The following is a 20,420-nucleotide window of genomic DNA, read 5'->3' on the forward strand; positions in this document are numbered from 1 at the left end:
AGATAACGATATTAAATTTGTCACTTTGTGTTGAGAGTGGTCACTCGCGCAATCCGTAGGTGTCGCCCACGTTCAATCCATTTCCGTTGGGGACTTTAGAGATGAGACACGTTCTTCCCTTGAATTCATGCTTTTCTTTAAATCCTATCGAACGTACATGACGTTTTGTTTGCTAAGCACTTAAGACATCTACACTTGGTTGGGATAACTTTATAGTTCCGATAGATGCACCGGTTGATTGGTTAGATTACAAGAAACGGCGACCTTGTCGGAGGACTTGATCAGCGGACGTGGATGGTCGTAAAATAAAAACGGCTCTCGCAGTCACACAGACAAACAGACAGACGGCTATAATATAATATGGCGAGACGCTCACACGATTGACGGCCGATAGCTCCATCGACAGAATGCCGGCATCCGGCATTCAAGGTGACACGGCCCATCCTTGCAGATACGGTCCCGACCAGAGTAGTATTATCACAGAAACAATAGTACTGCCTAATTATCATGAGAATAACATAGATAGCTATTTCCCATTATCATAAATCATCAGACGCGGGTAATCTTGACAGAACATTTAGAGTATAAACGCTTGTTGTTAATTGTGTAGTCTCCATAAATCCCAAGAAATATGAAACCTTAAACATAAAACGCCACTTACTGAATACTTTAATGTCCAACATTATTATGGAAGCATTCAACATGAAGCGTTAAATCATAATGATGGTCAATAGAATACTGAATCATTACTCAACATAAGATTTCAAATTAAATTCCGTAATATAATCCGCGCGACTATCTCCAGGGCCAAGGCAGCGGTCATATAGAAACAGTTGAGTAATACAGCTAATGGATGGATGGCATCAAGGCGGAGCCTAGTGCGCAATGGATTGTCGTTAAATTGAATTAGAGCGCACCACCGGCTTGCGCCCGCGCAGTTCGACGACCGATCGCCCACCACATTTACCATACTTATTGATCCCATTCAGCCGATCCTTTTTGATTGATCAGCCTTGATGTGGGAGTGACAGCGTTCCAAACATGTGACAGACTTTATGATTTTTGCTTGTAAAGAGATTACAGCCGCCACGCAATTGTAGCGACGACTCGTTTCATAGGTAGTAAATAAGTATTTCTAAACATTCTTTATGTGGTCGTGGGCTGGAGGAAAGTATATAGAAATACGAAGGCGGCGTGGGCTTAAGTCGGGGGCGGCGACATTTCTCCCTCCAGCGATGGTAAGTTAGTGCTCAAATGAGCTGGTTCTTATAAATGTGTGATCGTGACGCGTGACGCAGCCTAATACAATGCAACTAGAATAATAGCAGACGGGAAGTGAACAATCACAGAATATGTTATGCAAACTTGGATTACTGCACATTATACTTGATTTTAAGTTATCCAGGGACAAGTAACGACTGCCAAAAACGTGAGAGATGCTGTCGATCACAAGATTGAATTTATCATATGATGAACTTGAGAATGCCGATTTAAATGTTAATCAAAAGTTAAGTACCGTAAATCTGTCATAAGTGGTTATTCTACTTTTTGTGCTGGTACACAATAATTGAAGGGCACCTTCAAAGTGGCAGTGTAAAGATTTGCGTACAAACTTAAAACTGGTTTTAAACATTTTATTAATATTTAATCAAACATCATCAACACGTAAATATCATAATTTTCTTAGTTAGCCAGTAATGAATCCTAAGCAATTTATGCATAACATAGAAAATAGATATAAGAGCACGCTGTTACTTTCACCGCTCCATAGTGTTGCAACGTGTGTCATACTTCCTGACACATAAATGGGCTCCAGTACAACTGTCAAGTACAGCACTGCCTCTCCATCAAGCACTGCTTTATTGTCGAGCATTATAGATTCCAACGTCTTGCTTTGGAATTCAGTAACAAGATCCTTGGTATGTAGTTCAGTGACAAATTATTCTAAAGGAAATATTTCTCCAATAAATTCTTATACGCGTGGTAAGAAACCGCAAACCACAAAACTCCATAGCTTTCATACTTGTTCATTTTATACACCGACTTGACTGGATATTAGTTTTAACACTTCTTAAATAGGAAATAATATTTTTTATTTGCTAGCACCTTCGGATTGACATAAGTTGACTTTGGAACTTGTTTTCTGCCAGTTGACCCTTTGTTGGAAGGTAAACAGGACAACAGGTTACTATAAAAAATTTCAAACGTTTTGCCAACAGAAAAAAAAACTATAAATCAAGCAGAGGTGACGTTTCAACAAAATTTATCATTGAATAATACGACTCCTTCAAAATATGTACGTCACGTAAGATTGATAAATGACCGAACAAATATTTATTACACTTCCATAAAAAAGTGATGCGCTTTCGGCAGCCATTAAGTCCAGCCCTAGACGTGAGGGTTCGTACTAATCCCTCAAACATGTGTATGGGCACGTGCCTCGTGGAACTTGCAACCTTCGAAATTATTTATGAAGATTACCCAAACACCGCATGTCGTGAACAAAAGCGATATAGGTACGCCGCTATGGTAACGCTGCTGAAAGTGTGTTTATAGCATCCGCCTTCCTGCTGTGGACCGACGAAAATACCGTTACGCCCGCACAACCAAACTCCATTGATTTACATACGCAAATCATGACGAATTGCTCACAATGCGCAGCCGAAATACGCCGATGTTCATCCACCAGTCCACAACACAACACTGAGCGAAGTGATTCATTACCCACTTCCACCCACCGAGAGACCATATTCGTATGAATGAAGATGTTATCCTTAGACCTTTTTGGAAATTAGACCAAGTTGCGCCTTGTCGAAGGTTATTTGTAAACTCATTAATATTTCATTCCAAGGGCACTCGTCTGGAATGCAGTGCTTATAAAAACACAATTCCAATTCAATGACCAGAAGCACAGATCTTGCGACTATTACGTTTATTGTAGATTGCAAATGTCAACGACGTGCTTTGTATCCATGTGCCTGGAAACTGAACATTTCTATTCAGAGCAAAAGCCTCATCTCCTGTTTATTAAAGTCTATTCAACCACTAAACTAGTAGGAAATGGCATACAAGATGTCTCACGGCAATGTCTATTATTGCATCCTTACGTGAATGGAATGTCCGACGGAGAGACACTTTAATTTGTTGTGGATTCTTTTAATAGAAACTAATAAGCTCTAATAGGTATCGCATACTATATGTACTGGTTGAGTTATGGATTAAGTCATGGCGGAAACGGCCTTCAACAAAAACAAACTAATGCTACACGGAGGGGTTTAAAAAATTTAACACTCGTTAGTGCATCCGGTGAATTACGATTGCGCGTGGTGTCTTTTTGCTTTGCGTTCGATTTAAAAAAATAAACCGATCAATCGGACAACATAGCACACAGCGAGGGAGAATATCCTGTCGCCGCGGGAGAGTGGGGAGGAGGTTGCGCGCAGGCATCCATGAATGGCCCTAACGAACTGGCTGGCCTTGGCAGGACGGCCCTGCGGCCCTCCAGTGTAGCGGCTAGCTACGGACACAAACTTACATCTAACACTATAAGCCATTAACACCCCATGATATATTACTCTCTTTTGAACCGCATTCATAAATACATGTATTATGATGAGTTATTGAGTCAGGGCATTCAGCACCAAGCTAATCCGATGAAAGACTGGCATGGAAGCTCAAAGTAATATTTCTTCCATTGATGAAGTGGAAAAATCAAAGCTTGTTTGGTTACGAAATCTGATTATGTATCGATAGTGATACATACCTATGATAAACTATGTTATAAAACAGGAAACGCTTCAAGTCTTGCACACATACGCATGTACGAGCGCAGTAAACATCTCATTCACGATCCTTTGATTGAGTTTGAATGAGTGACGTGCTCAGCGTTTACAATTCGCCTCGTAACAGGAAGTGAAACGAGTCCAACTATATCAAGGACGCTAATATTGGAACATGATTTGTTACTCCATTCATCAAGGCAACTGCTTCAAACTTAATTTCTTTCATAACCTGTTTGATGGCAGCATCGTTAGTTATTTCATAATATCCACCGAAGTGTTTTAGATTTTTAAGATAGTAATGTTTATATTGATGTTATATTTATGCAGGCAAATGATTGGTGCGACCTTGAACAGGCCAGGATCGACATGCTAACCCACTTAACGCGGCGTGCCTGCGCGTGCCGTCAAGGGATTACGGCTCGAGCTAATGACGCCACCATTTACAACATCTGTTGATTTGCTTTTATTTGTTCAGCTATTTACATGAAACTAACACGTTGATGAATACGACTGTTTACGATTTAATCATGCAGGTTCTGCCTGCGAATAACACTGAATGTCAAATCCTAGTGCTCGATACAAAGATTTATGCAAAATGGCAGTGCGCAATACTTAGTACAATCACTCAATTTGAAGTTCATTTAAAGGATATAATGACATGCACCAAATACTTTCTTGGAGGTCAATGGCATAACAAAGCGGAAGTTCACAAAGTAGTATTTGTTCGCCTCCCATAAACTTTAGGTGCTGCGGGCCAATGGTCAGGTAAACATCGTGAGTTCCGTGCCACTGGTGACGACGGTTCTCAGGCAAGCCGCGGAACGTGCGGAAGATGAAATGTTACGCGGCCATGTAGCCGACCAACCGTCTCCCGAAATTAAAACGAGAGGAACGAAGACTTATGCTGTCTAATAAGAATGACTATTAGAGCACCACTAGAATTTGCCAATTAAGACGCGCCTCCGAGTTATAGTGATACAACTTTAATATGCATAGTTTACAGAAAAGCTCAGAACTGTAAGAGATTCCTTACATAAATGATACGCTCTCATCAAATGATCTTGTCAAACAGCGTTCCCAAACTGCTACCTTACCTGTGTGCATTACTTACAAAAAACTTATTGAAATGTGACGGCGTGCGAAGGCAGAGGGTCAACTCGTGATCGATGATCAACTACGGTGGGTTTGTAATAGGCTCCTGAGTCAGGCACGAATTCTGATTCACGGTACTATACTGTGGAGTAAATGCCAGATCATTTGGTGTCAGTTAAAATTGCCGTTGCGGATCCGTGAAGGAACGTTGACCTGGATTAGTGAACGGCCGCCAGCATATGATACTGCTCTCATATTCAATGCACAAATGGCCAGTTTAGCAATCGGTTCACAGCCCGGATCTGCGTCTTGAAAACAGAATAAGATGTGAACAATGCCTCATTATAGACCGGTGTTGTTACCACCACGGTCTGAGCTAAGGAAGTCAATATCTATTAGCTCGTCACAATAGGTGAGCGACATCCGAAGCTCATTACTGGCATACGTTTCCGTTGGCGATTCGCAACACGCGAATAAATCGCGGCCTATCGGAGTATCAGTGGGCTTATCACGTTTTATATACGTTGTATGAACATTACTTTTTAAGAAGTAAACAAAGATTTCATTAAATATTAATGCATTTTTGTCATTCATGTCGATCTAGCTGACATCATGTGAAAATAGCAATCTGTAGATTTTAGTTTTCGTTCTTCGCAAACAATTTTGATATATTATGTTGTGTGGGATAACACGCTTTTGTCTGAGACAATGAGTGAAAGGCAATGGATGTAAATAAATAACGTGAGCTGTGCTGTCTAGCAAGTATTAACATTTATATCAACCTGTCGATGTATACGTGTTATTAACGCTGGTAGACTCGTAAACATACGCGGCCTTGGCTGCTGCTTGTTTACGGATACAAATGCGTTGGCAAATGAACTCAACAATCTGTAATTTGGTAAAAAGATGACAACATTGTTTTGCTTTAAATAATTTATGAATGTACACGTTAATTAAAAAATCTACTATGTACCTGATAATGTACAACTGCATATTAGTATTGTTTATTTATTTGTTGGCCTCTGGCAAATCCTAACCTGCACCGACAGTGACTGCACACCCCATAAAGCAATGCAAATAGAACGTGAGGACGCATAATATCCAAGCGCTAGTGATCCGTGCCAGCAATCCTTAGGACATAAAGTAAGCAAACATGATTTGTTTTGTGCAAACAGTGTGTGTTATCTCGGCGGTTTACAGCCGTATTATCTGTGCGCACCACCGCACCACCTACGGTGAACATGGTAGTCACAAGAGACGTACGTGCTTTTTCTACTACACAAACATTTGTCATGTCAATATTTGTCGCATGCCCCCGCGAGTGTTGCAAGAGGCCGCCCTCCTACCTCATCCTACAGACTTTTGATGAGCGCAAACAAACATGGGGATAAAAACGGCTTGTTAAAACAAATAAAAATAAACGATAGCTAAAGAGACGATTTAAAGTCACCGAATGATCAACGTGAGTTTGATCACAAAGAAATAAACGTGAAATTGACGTCAAACAATGATCTTGCGAGAAGAAATCCGACGAGTGAAACCATGATCGCTGATTTAATGAATACATTTTACAGGGCAGCAGTACAACGAACAGCGGAAAGCGCATAATGACTTCCGTTCGTCGGACAACGAGAAACATCGAAAATAAAACGACGTGCCGATATCCACGGACTCCGAATCGCACATACCCGAAGGCTCTGAAAGTATTTTTATGAGTATGACATAAGAATTAGCCCTAACATTTTTAACATTCAATGCAATAAATAGTACTTTTTGAAATGCAGTTTATGAATTTGAAATTCAGGAAATCATTTTACGATTTAAAGGACTTTGATAAACGGATATGGGAAGTGCGGTCGACATAGCGCAAGTGCCCCACCGTTCATCGGCTCGCGATTCTAATTTTGATATATCCTGCGGGTTTCCTGCGCAAGCACCGACCGGAACCGGCCCACTCTCCACTGGTAATAAATAAACCGTACGAGTTTCCAACGTCGCCGTCATGAACTTATAAATAAGTGGAAAATCTGATGAGAATCTTAATTCTACAACTGTGCAATGCAATCTTATGCAAAATATCTGAAGTGCAAGACTGAAACCCATTTTTTGTGAAAGCAGTGTAGCTATAAATGAATGGAATCCCAACAGTCACCCATCACGAATGCGGCATTATTGTCTAGTCGTGTGGGCTACGAATGATAACAATACGGTCTATACTAAAAACTTTTTTACAAAAAAATTAAACCGACTTCCCAAAACACTAAAAAGCAAAAAAAAAACTATTTTTAGGTGCATCGGCCTAGAATTCGGTGTCTAATGGATGTTACTAAGTTAATTTTGCCACCGACTTCTAGGCCGATGCACCTAAAAATAGTTTTTTTTTTGCTTTTTAGTGTTTTGGGAAGTCGGTTTAATTTTTTTGTAAAAAAGTTTTTTATTTAAAGCTTTTCAGTGATACGTATAGTTGTCACTATCCATACAAGTGGGAAGTTCTCATCAATACAAAGAATATAAGTCCAAATACGAGGTATTTTACATATTCAGTTGTCGAGTTCCCTCGACTTTCTCTGGTCTCCATCATCAGGTCAGCTTCAAACCTTCACTGTTGCAAAGGTCTTGTCAATACAAATAATTTAAGCCCAAACACGAGGTAGTTTACATATTCAGTTGTCGAGTTCCCTCGACCCTCTCTGGTTTCCATCATCAGATCAGCTCCAAATCTTCACTGTTGAATAGTGCTTTTAGGCGTACACCTGAGTATCAAGTTTTTACCCTATGTATGCCTACAACTTTCGAAGGTTGCCCTCGATTTCTCAGGGTTTCCATCATCAGATCCTGACCTGATGACTATGGGACCAACTGGCAGCTATTCCGAGTCGAACAAAAAAAGAATCACGTAAATCGGTCCATAAACCTCGGAGTAATCGATGTACATACATAGAAAAAAAAAAAAAAAAAAAAAAACATACCGGCCGAATTGATAACCTCCTCCTTTTTGGGAAGTCGGTTAACAAAAACAGCCGGCTACATATCTGCACCGATGTACACAGTATATTTACATACCACACAGACTATAAACACACGCACGGGCAGCTACTTCATCTGTCGTCTAACACATACATCGCGAATTATAGCTATAAATAAAAACATAACATGTTTACAATAATTCTATTTGCGCATACGATGAACTAAATACCATCGCAAGAAATATTAGGTTCAAAGTAGAGGTCGCACTGATAGACGGAAAAGCATTGGTTTGGGTATCGAAATTGTGAATTTTGAACTAGTCAGTAATCAGTTCACATCCTCTTTAGACTCGCGTACTAAATGTGCAAGTTAACACCTATTGTTTCCGACGATGAGTACTCTTTCCATTCTCTACACTTAACGAGCCCATTGACTGTTTCTAGGAACTACTTCGATTGTTTAGTTCTCAGGACGGCACCTTTGGCCACTGCAACTTGGAAAATCTGCATCCAATTGGTTGTTTGAAACCACATCATGAATTTTAGTGCCTTTAAAACAAGGAAAACTACAGGTACCATGTAATGAAAAAACAACTTCTGTCTGTGATTTCATGCAACAACTCATAAGCTGTATGCTAGGATGAGCACAGACATAATGATGGCATGAAGTCAGTCACAGTCCAGGAGCTCGTCATGGGAAAACGAGTCTTTAGGAACACATATAGACAGTAATAAAGATACATAATCATCAAGCACTACTTTACACCGTTCCATACACTGAATTAGGTTTCATCCTCGTGGGAAAGCAAGAAAGTTCCCACAAATATGTAAGTGGAATAACTAACAGCAATTCATCAAATTGATAAAAAAACTTTTTTACAAAAAAATTAAACCGACTTCCAAAAACACTAAAAAGCAAAAAAAAATATAATTTTAGGTGCGTCGGCCTAGAAGTCGGTGTCTAATGGATGTTACTAAGTTAATTTTGCCACCGACTTCTAGGCCGATGCACCTAAAATTATTTTTTTTTTTGCTTTTTAGTGTTTTTGGAAGTCGGTTTAATTTTTTTGTAAAAAAGTTTTTTATTTACAGCTTTTTAGTGATACGAATAGTTGTCACTATTCATATAAGTGGAAAGTTCTTAGCAATACAAAGAATATAAGCCCAAATACGAGGTATTTTGCGCTAAGTCGTGTCAGAAGTATAGAAGGTATAGTTTTGTCAGATTTGGATGCCAACAAGTTACTTAATCGACCACACGACGGCAGCGCGTTGGCAGAAATAACGAGGTTAAGAAATCTTCCTTCCAATACTTAAACGTCGGTAAACATTTTCATTTAGAATATCCTTAAACTGTTTTTCGTCTTCACTGTCGAATCTGCAATATTACCCATCTCAGCTTAAAGTGTACATCAATACGAATAAAATACGCCCAAACACTATGTAGCTGCTATCGACCATTAAGGAGTTCCCTAAACTGGACTGCACCTGCATCACTGTCCTTGCTGTGGCAGTCATAACCCATCTCAGCTTAAAGTTCTTGTCACCACGAATAAAATAAACCCAAACATTATGTAGCTGCTATCAACCATTAAGGAGTTCCCTAAACTGTACTGCATCTGCATCTCGGACCTTGCAGTGGCAGTCATTACTCATTTCGGTGTAAAGATCTTGTCTACACTAATAAAATAAGCCCAAACACGAGGTCGTTAAGATGTGCCGTTTAGGAGTTCCCTCGATCCTCTGTCGTCTCCATCATCAGATCTGCCTTAAACCTCCATAGTATTGTAGTCTCATCAGATAAACACATAAATATAAAGTTTGTACCCCATGCAATTTTCAAGAGATGCCCTCGATTTCTCAGGGTTTCCACCATCAGATCCTGATCTGATGACAATGGGACCAAATGACAAGCATACCCTTTCAAATAAAAAAAGAATTTTTGAAATCGGTCCAGGCGTCTTTGAGAAATCGAGTAACAAACATAAAAAAAAAAAAAAAAAAAATGCAGCCGAATTGAGAACCTCCTCCTTTTTTTTGAAGTCGGTTGAAAATATGTTTGTTTAAATGCACTTGTTCAATCAAGAGGTCATCAATGACGCTCTTGTTGACTGGCTTGTTACATCCTTTAATAACAACACCAGCATACATTATTAAACATCAATAGCACAAAAAAAACAAAATCATTGCAAAGATAATTGAAGCAGTCCTGTTCATTAGCGAAGAAAAAAGATAAAAAGCATTGACGTTCACAAACACGACACAAAAACATTCGGTGGACATGTCAACTGCTGTAAATGCAAACCCTAGCACGACTTGAAAGATAATGTTCGAGACCGCACTCATTAGCGATTTAGATTGGAACATTTTAAAAACAATAACATCCGTGATATTGAACGACAGAACATTAATTCATGACCATAATATGAAAGGTAACATATAAGGAGTCGTGACTGTAGACCGAAAGAAGACAAAACTCGGCAGGGGGTAATACTGATACCCCGACGTTTAATTGGACAGGCGACCTTTTACGGCAGATTTTCTTCAAAGTAGCAGAGACTCACGATCTCGGCTGTCGCCTGATGTCGCGAGACAGGAAACTGGGGCAAGGGGCGCGGGGGCACGCTACACGATATCCCTTTTACGCGGACCAATTAACGGACCCCGTCGGACCGGATGTGCGTATACACATGCATTAGCACCTCCACCCTTCACTAATCTTTTTATAGGAACCAAAAAACATTTCCAGAAATATACAGCACCGCGAAATCTTGGGTGTCAAGAATATTTTATTGTCAATAATATGGTCACATACGCTGCGGAGACGTGACTTCATTGACCGGATTTCACACCATAGGCAATCGTCCTTGGTTGAGCTACTTAGCTCCTGAGCCGCCTATGGTACAGGACAATAAAACTTGCTAAGCATACAATTACATCCATAAGTGGTGGACATGAGAGTAATTGTATTCAACACGCGTCCCATATGGGCACGGTACTTACAGACGGAACGTTTCTTCACAAGAGGCCATTTATTTTCGAAGCGTAACGCATGCAGTGTCGCCAAATCTGTCCAGCTATTTACAGCTGGAGTAATTCCACGTGTCGGCACTCTAACATTGTTGTACACCTAAAATAGGTCAAGAGCTTGTGGGAATTCCCAAATACCTAAATATTGAAAACATTCATGCAATGAAATGAGCGAAGCGAGTTATTTTGAAGAAACGTAAATTCCTCTTTCTCCATTCAAAGCTTTTGACGCAAGCACCGGGCTAAAATTACAAACTTTACTTTCTGTCGTTGGAATCTTTATTTTTATACCAAAAATATTGAATGCTTCAAAAGTGATTCAGATTTTCAAACAAAATCGCCAGTTGTTCAATGTCCAAGTTAATTTGTAAAAAATGGACAGCTAAAAATACTAACATTAATTCATCATACAAAATCATATAACATTAAACTACTAAACCTATTAAGTCTCACTCCTCCTCCTCATCACTCCTTGACATATCCAAATCCACATACCAACACTAACAAAAATTAAAAACTTTGTGCTGTAGAACTGTAGAAGCTTCACACAAAACAATTTTACCTCCATAAAACAATTATTCAAAGAGGGAACACTTTATTTCTATTATTAGTAATTTCCAAAAGAAACCGGAAGTAAGCCCGTGCCGCCAATTACAAAGCCAAGGTATGGCAGACGTCTGTTACTTCCGTCTTGGCGTGTCCGGGAACCACCCTCCAGCGGGGGTTGTTCCGGATGGGAATCGTATTAATAAGTGCTTAAAAGTCAACTGAATCTTTGTTACCATACTATACAGTTTTGGTTTATTTTTCGAAACAGAAGGACCTTCAAGAAACGAACAGGCACACCAGGCGAGATTTTTTTGTATTCGATTAGTGTGGTATTCTTATAAGAATTGACGTCTCTGAATATTGTTGAACACGGTCGAAAATTAATACTCTACAATTCATTTGAGAGGGTTCGTGCGATGCTGCGCGAGCGCAGCAATCGCGAGCTCATAGCCCATTACCGGCCGATCGTATAAACTTCGAACATAATTTATCGCTTCCTCTCTGTGTTTTTCACTCGGCAACAATGCTCGCCTCTCCGAGTGTGAAGTTAATGGCTTTACGACACGTCGAGGTGTAATTTGCTTTAACGAGTTTGTGGATACAGAATGATAGCATTACACATTATCACCGCAGTGTTAGAATACTCAAGATCAATCAAATTGCAAACTGCAAAAACTTCACATCCTCGAATAGTTGCTATCGAGCCCCTGCGGTTTTAAATACAGTGAAACAATGCTCAAAAAATAAAACTAATTAAAAGTGCAAGAGCCAGCGGGGCCTCGGTTCTCGAGTCGTTTGTTCGCAAGCTCGCCTCGTGAGAATCTGTCTCAGTATTTCTTTCAGTTGTCGCAACACACCACTTGACTAATGGCAGTTCGCGTCTACATCGAAACTCCGTGAGAATCATTTGACGGCCGCATAGAATGACGCCAGCGCAAAGTTCAATGATATATCTGTAACAACTTATTACCTGGCTGGAAGCTGTACGGTTGAATGACTCCAATGTTCTTCTAATGATATTTCAAGTAATACAAGGCATGTCTGCGACAGACTGTAATATACTATTGGTGATATTATTAATATTTGTTGCCATCAAATACTCTATATGTACCTGTAGGCAGTAGGATGTGAATAATGAGACATGACTGGATAATTACTTGTCGAAGGAAATGATATTTAAATCGAGTAGATCGCATTCATAAAACTAGTTGCCGTAATAAGGAAAAGGCATATTGAAAAGCTTAATGAAAACGCTTGCCACAGTAAATTACGATAGTGGAGGGTCCCTAGCGCCCAGCGAGCCACAATAATCGGATTTGTTTAATACAAAAAATGGACGATGTCCAGCGTTTGTACTGATAGAGCTTGTAATGGTCTTCATTAATGGGATAACACACGCTGCGCCAGCAGATGAGGGTGTGTCCATTTAATTTCCGCTGACCATCACGCGAAGCTTTCAAAGCTCGGTGAAATATCATGAATGTACCGTGTCATTGTGTATGATGGATACATTCATAACCGCTCAATTAATTCCTCCCAATCTTACAAGATCATCGTAGTTTGCGATCGAAATTAAGTTAACCCATCAATTTCATCTTAACTAGCGGCAGACATTAAAAGAAGACTGTAAGTAAGACTGATCGTTAATTATGCATGTTGTCGCATAATTAATTCTCCTCCATAAAAATTCTCCATAAAAATTCTCTCAAAGATAACACTTGATAATTCTGTGAGATAAGACGGTGCCGTCGATCAGCTTCCTGTTCAATTGAGACTTAATTACAGCCGCGATCTCACCAAGCAACATCTGTAACATGACATTATCTACCTTCATATTTGTACTAGATGTAATTTCCGTAATAAACATTTCTTGCACCTGTTTATAGTAACAAAAAGTTTTTGCCACAAGCGACCAGTTAGAAACGTACGTAGTAATATCGTCGTAATGGGATGAAATGAAGGAGTGTTCCGAGCGAGGCGTGTCAATTTAATATCCGCTGGTGGGCTCATGATAGATGGCTGTTTTATTAGCCCCCGGACTGAGTTTACGTGCTTACTCGACACATCAATCGACACGATCAAGTAACCCGCAAGAGTTTTAACTCTCACACATCCGGATACTAACTTCTAGAATAAAAACATCTTTAACCCCGATCTAAATGCCTAATTGACGTCCATAAAAGGGAAATCGCGAAATGGTGTCGTACCAAAACCGATCGATATCACGCGCAAACAATAGGGGCTCATCAATTTCGAAGCGACGTGAGTGCCGATAAAAAATTGGCGAGAATAAGTCCAGGTAGAGTTTGCTTAACGCCTTATTAAACGGTCTATTGTGTTGCAGCGGCGCCTACTCTGACCATTTTTTGCGGACAATTTATAAACAAAAACGGAACGCATCTGTCTCGTTGTGGTACCTCCACCACAACAATTTAGCCTTGAATATTTAAAGTCAGCTATTTAAGGACTGATTACTTTAATTTAAATACGTCCACAAACCCACACTTTAGACTTGGATAGAAATTGCAATTTAATTGAAAACATATAATTTCCCCAGAGCAATGAGAAATATCTATTCCGGACGTATCTAAATGTTCGTGATAACTAAAGTACTTAATTACAGGAAAGCTATTAGAGGCGAGTTCTAGTCGGTACACATAGATAAGCAATATGAATGAATATACTATTTAAATTAATGTATCGTTGTATTCCCATATTTGTATAATATTATAACACTTATTGCTCAAGCTTTTGTGCCAGATATCAAGAAGACACGATGGCGTACTACACCTACAAATTAAAACTACGTGGGCACCCCACCTACAAGCCGGCCCACAAGCGTATTTTTCGTTTAATAAGCCTAAAGCCTACGTGTCACCTTTGCTATTGCTCGATAACCTAGCAATAGTAATGAATGAAAGAAAAATTCGTAACGACTTACTCACCGTATATGTAAAACTATGACTACCGTTGCTGGCTTTCCCGAAGGTTGGTTTTCTTATAGTAAGAGTCCAGCGTCTCACTGCGGAAATAGCATCGCAACAGAAACAGCAGGAAAGTAATTTTCACTTAAAGTTAACTGTCAGTCAAACTTCACAGACAAAACACGTACGATTTTAAATTTGAAAACGTCAAAATGTACGCACGAGCATGCGCTCGCGTGTTAGCGCGTTCATGGAGGGCGCGCGGCGCGACTGAACGTGAGCGGCGAGAGCGCGGCACGCGCCAGTGGGGGCTTCATTCACAAATCGAGTGGCGGGGACCGGAGGCGCGGGGGCCTGACCCATAGGCTCATTCATGCGATTACCAAGTTGGAGTGGTGACCTGCGGCCTGGGGCGGCCTAGCGCAGCGTGTACCGCCGGCCTCACCACCGAACTTGTAAGTAACCATTTCGACATCGAACTCATTGAAATGCAAAGAAAACCCTCCGAGCTTCCTGTTCTTGCCGAAACACCGGTTTTTGGGAACCCCACAACGTAAGTAGCAATTTGGAGAATTTTACTGCACACAACAATGAATACACAATAACAGTCTTTGGCAATACGACCGGTCATACGTGTGCACAATTGCGACAGCGACCTGACACAATTAATGCCACTACAGAACCGGCGAAAGTCAGGAGAAATTCAACAGTCGGATTTGTATTATGGAGGACACATGTGCATAATTCAGATAATACTGAATTAAAGACAGAGCTGATGGCTAGCGATAGACTCCATAAAGATCGACATTGCTGGTGTTCATAGTAAATGGCGACAATTTTATCGTTGTATCACGATTAAAACCGCTACGTATAAAACGGTGACTTGAAATCAGATCCCGTTGCGCCACCGACGGATTTACAGCAATAATGGCTTTGCAAGCAAGAAAATGACAAGCAACAGTGCCGGTGAAAGGCTCTAAGCACAGGGCACAAGCGGTTTATGATGTAACAGAGTGGCTGCATCGCACGTGCCCTGCGTTGCTTCACTTTATTGCGATTCTTATTGCTTTTTATTTCGCTGAAGACGACATTAACATGCGCATGGCGTGTGATGATCTCACAATTTTCGGCGTAGAGGTTTAGTCAAAAATAACAATGTACATGTTCCTCGCTAATAATTTTGTGCTTTCGTGGTTGCACGACAGTAACAGCGGTTTTTATTGCATCCAACCAATGAATACGTGATCGTTTTGTTTTATCCTTGACTTTTTGTTTATCTGTCACTCCTAGATTATACAAGGAACAGAACTTTTAAACCTCGCGTGAGACTGCTTGGCGCCCTCCAACTGCTTCACACGTAGACTATGAGACGACCTTAGGTAAGACACGTCATTGGAAGCGTCATCTGCGTGTAAACGTGTCGTAGCGGCGTAAGCAAAAGATTTAGAACTGACAATAACACTATAATTACCCAACTGAAAAACTGTTATAGCAGCTAATCTGAGGAGACTGGTAACGAAAACCGGACTAGGTACTTAAAGATGCAAATAATAAGATAGCTAAACATTATTGCGAACATTAAATTAATAGCCTTAACATGCAACTCAAGTGGTATTCCAAGTCAACGTTCCCTTAAAAGGCTAAGCGTCGGGTTTTAAAAGTGGAAAAATAAAACTTCTAACACATAGAGAGCTAACTTGTTGGCTAATTACGTTTAAATAAACAGCAAACTGAAACTGCACCGCTAGTTCATGGGCATGGCAATAACAGGTCGTGCTAATGTGAATGTCGCCTAATTAACGGAATAGGGGTTAGCTTTTCATAAGAGGCATGGCATTGGCATGTCCTTAAAGATCTTATCCATTCCTAATTGTCAATTGCACAAAGCTCCATTAAAGTTAAAGCTGCTTTCTTTATCAACAAAATAAAAAGTGTCAGCAATAGATTTAATGAAGCTTTAACTTTAATGGAGCCTTGTGCAACTGACGGTAAATCAGAAGATAATAAACTAAATCTCACATTAACAACAGTATAACTACCGATACAAGACCTTATAAATGTAATCCCACACAGTAATTGCTAATTAACTATTTATATTTACACTCTACGCAATTATTGTCGTATAATACCCACACCTACCGACTAGTAAGCTTCCAAGACTGCGTAGTAAATAATTTTTATTGCACATACATATAACCAGTTAGAAAATGCAAGAGCATCGGTTAAAAGTGAAAATTGAGTAATTTAATTATTAAAACCCTCTGAGAACAATATAATGTGATTTTACAAAAAAAAAAAGATGTAGAGGAGACAACCGTTTGATTGATTTGAATGAAGACCTTTTTTGAAGATTAAGAGGAAAACATAAATCTACACCGCAAAGAAGAAACGTGTTTCATTGAAACAAAACTCACACAACATTAACTATGACAAACGAAAAGTGAAGGTTCATGTAGTCTACCTCTATAGTCATGAAGAGATTCGGAACCCTCTTATAGAATTAATGAACCAGGGCGACGATCATTAATCTGGATTTAAAGATAACTATAGATGTAAGGCCTAAAATAGATCCTTGGGGCAAACCTGAGATTAAATATTCGATTCGATAACATTCAGCTGCTTGATATTATATTTGAAATGGTTGTTGTAGACCATATTTCCCTCACAGCTCAACATGATTTCAAACTGCAAGACAGCAATTTTGTAACTTTCTAAGTAAAACTTATCGATCGTAAGTTCCTTTGAAATCGGATTAATTTTCCCCTGACAGAGCAAAATATACTGACTGACTTTGTGTAAGGTATATTGTCATCAAAATAACTGTTCAGACTTTTAAAATGATGACTCTACATATACAATTTTTAATTTGTTCGCAAGCCATAGTAATCAAAGCAGGCAAGATTATCAAGAATTTTGTTTAAAGTAGATAAATAACTGATGACATATTTATCCCAAAACGACCTCGAGTCATAATAGCACCTAACTTATCGAAAGAGAGCCTTGCTGCTAAAGCAGCAGTTAATCCGATCGACTTGTATAATCCGGATGAAAGAATCTATTACCACAGCAAATAAAATTGCAGAGATCGAGATAATTTGCAGCAGATTGTCTGACGCTCTTTTTATACTAGTTCTATCTTCCTTATTATAGTTGGTATCCACAAAGCACACTTTCCTGGAAGTGATAGCATCTACAGGGGGGTAGGTCGATTACTCACACCGCTTCCTGTTGTCAATTAATTCAATGACCGTTGCCGCAACCTGTATACAGTTATAACACCAATCCGCGCCGTGCTGCGAGTAATATAACACTGTCTCTACGGGCTGGCTAACGACAACCAATTAGGTACGCGGTACAAGTACCCGTTGCTCTTATTGTGAACAAAACCCGAGCTACCATGATGATGGTGGTATTTGTCTTTTTTCTGTGGGAATTATCTTAAAGTTAAGCTTGGAAAACACGGTTTCGCCAAAACTTGGACTCTTACATGCTTAGTTGACAAAAGTATTTTTAGAACCTGTCGAAGCCTTTATAGCAAGATTTATTGTAAAACAAATGAACAGCCTATAAATACGTAGACGACATTTAAAAAAGCTACGGAAAATAATTAAGTAAGGTACGAGAAACAATCAACAATGTAGGTGTCAGGTGTCTAACATACCCATTTAGCGAAATGTATCGCTTTCAAATTAAGTAGGGAGCCATGACTCACTTCAACGTGGTTAGCTAATAAACTACCACTGGATATGAATGAAAACGGCTCAATGAACGATACCAAGGCTCCTGCGACTAAATTTAAACATTCATTGAGTAAATTTCCATGCTGTTTTCAAAGTAAAATCTAGTGTATCAGGCACTTGCTGCCACATTGTAGAATCCAGTATTCCTAATAAGTCTAGGAATCGAAATATAATTTATAGTGTGCAGCTTTGAGACCTAGAAAAAGCACAACTTGTTTGCGTGACACGGCCATAAAACAAGGCAGTGCTACCATTATGTAACTTAGATGCAATTACATGCAGTTAACACCCACGCGAATCGAAAACCGCAATCGATATTACACTATACTAACATTTTTGATCCGCTGTCCTATCGTTGATTCCTAATACGTAATCGATAAATATATCTATCGTGACGATATTGATTTTATATTCATAAACTACTGTTTCTCCGGACTCGCCCTCGTTTACTCGGAACTCGAGAGCTAGAGGTAGCACGTCATGGCATTTTAATATATCCTGCAAGTTCCGTCATTCTTTATATTATGGAATATTTGAGCCTTTAGAGATTGGCCTGCAGTAGTCACGAACCGGCGAAATTTTGACATCTTCCGACTCAAGTCGCGTGTCTGGCGCTCGTAGTACCTCAATTTATTTTGTGGATTGAATATTGAATTGGTATGAAAGTTATTTTTCTAGCGACTAGGTATAAAAGTTGCGTTTGCATCTGATCAGGTTGAGAGGTACGTTAATCTCTTTAGTGTTGAATTCTTATTTTTATGGTAGCTTATTTCGGTAAAATTTTGGACGAAGATGCGACAAGAGTACAATTTTATTGATTGGTGGATCGAATAAAATTAGATAAATATCAAACATACCTATGCAGCATAGTGCGATGTAGTCGAACTCCGTAGCAGTTCCTTCCGGCAGGTTCCAGGATATCTTGAACTCGTTGCCCTCCGCCGTCCAGGTCAACGACGGCGACGTTCTCTCGTTGGCACCGTATACATCCTTCTTTTCGTCCACCTCGCTACTCAGCGTTTCTTTGTCTATGACATCTATGGCACTGTCATCTTTGGAAGTGTTGGCACTTGGTTCTTCGGTATTAACCGTCGTTCGACAGTCTTCGGCATTCTCATCAACTGTTTTGTCGCCTACTTCGTCATTTTCGACCACTTTTTCCTCGCTCTCGTCCGTCTGTTTCTCGTCTTCCATAGGACATTCCACGTCATGTTCCTCAGACATGTCTCCTCAATCACGCGATTTAGTTACACATTGTTTTTGTTTTTTAATTTACTGAAAGTTTGTTTTAAAGAATAACTTGAATATGATAGGAATAGAGCTAAACGAAAGAATGTGGAAGCTGCGTGATTTTTTACTCAATAAGCTCACTTAATATGCAACAAAACAATAACCGCGCAATAACGCGTTGGAAAAATCTCGAAACTAAGTTAATAAAATCTTGAGATGCAAGAGCAAGAGGGGTACATATTTAGTATGAAGGGACAGTGCGACTGGCGCGCGGGGGGGGTGAGGGGTGGCAAGACGAGTGCGGGGCGGGGAGCCGGCGACGTCGCGACGCCAGCCCGGCCGGCGCCGCCGCCGTCGACCTACTGCCAACTAATGCGGCCTATTCAACTCTCAGCAAATCACTAAGTATCATGATTACTGATACTGTTATCATAAGGATTCACTGACAGTTATTTTAATCATATTAGTTGATTGACATTTATAGATGCTACAGATTTTCTCAGAATAACTATTTCACTACATTTTACTAATATAGCCATAGTATCGAAAATGAGAAAAATATTTTTTTTTTTTAATTACATAGCAATACATTATGTATTTTACACTAATTTCAACCTTAACGAAATATAATGTTGATGTTATTGTTTATTCCATGTAACACTAACTGAATGATTAGTGATAGTAAATGATGATGCTGGGGATAAGCAAATATATACAAATAGGTTGAGTATATAATGAGTTTATATGCTTTTGTTACCTGTGTATACAAGCAATATAATTCAGTAAGAAATCATCATACCGTCATCAAATTGAAAATTGAAAAAAAGTTTAACATTTTAAACAGAAAAGTATTGTATTGTTAATTAATCTACAAATAGAGAAATTAGAGAATCATAAACCTTTACTTCAAAGATACTGAACAATACCAGATTTGAATACAAGTGTGATAATTCATTCAAAGCCAATTTTCAAAATACTTGTTAACATTTCTTTGGAAAATAAATGATTTGATATAGGGAAGAAGGTAATATATTTTCAACTATTTAGAAAAATGAATTGTGATTATTATGCAAAGTGCATTGGCATGATTATGATAAAAATCATGTA

At 39.4% G+C, this 20,420-nt stretch overlaps 1 protein-coding gene and 1 long non-coding RNA gene across 9 annotated transcripts in view; one reads left to right on the top strand and one right to left on the bottom strand.

The window, feature by feature from the left end:
- The window catches only part of LOC124631018 (E3 ubiquitin-protein ligase HECW2), a 91,842-nt gene that overhangs the window by 70,892 nt on the left and 530 nt on the right, over positions 1-20,420 (bottom strand). For 3 of the 8 annotated variants that reach the window (XM_047165109.1, XM_047165111.1, XM_047165108.1), the window contains exon 2: positions 18,941-19,358. In XM_047165109.1, the coding sequence (XP_047021065.1) occupies positions 18,941-19,307 (367 nt within the window). In that variant the 5' untranslated portion in view covers positions 19,308-19,358. Of the gene's footprint in view, positions 1-24; positions 333-376; positions 396-14,364; positions 14,623-18,940; positions 19,642-20,420 lie in introns of those variants that run through there. The other 5 variants (XM_047165115.1, XM_047165113.1, XM_047165110.1 and 2 more) reach the window with 4 other exon arrangements.
- On the top strand, positions 6,055-6,653 carry LOC124631024. Its single transcript, XR_006984468.1, has 2 exons — positions 6,055-6,133; positions 6,449-6,653. It is a non-coding gene; the product is annotated as an uncharacterized LOC124631024 (long non-coding RNA).

This window comes from Helicoverpa zea, chromosome 6 (assembly GCF_022581195.2).
Source record: "Helicoverpa zea isolate HzStark_Cry1AcR chromosome 6, ilHelZeax1.1, whole genome shotgun sequence".
NCBI lineage: Eukaryota > Metazoa > Arthropoda > Insecta > Lepidoptera > Noctuidae > Helicoverpa > Helicoverpa zea.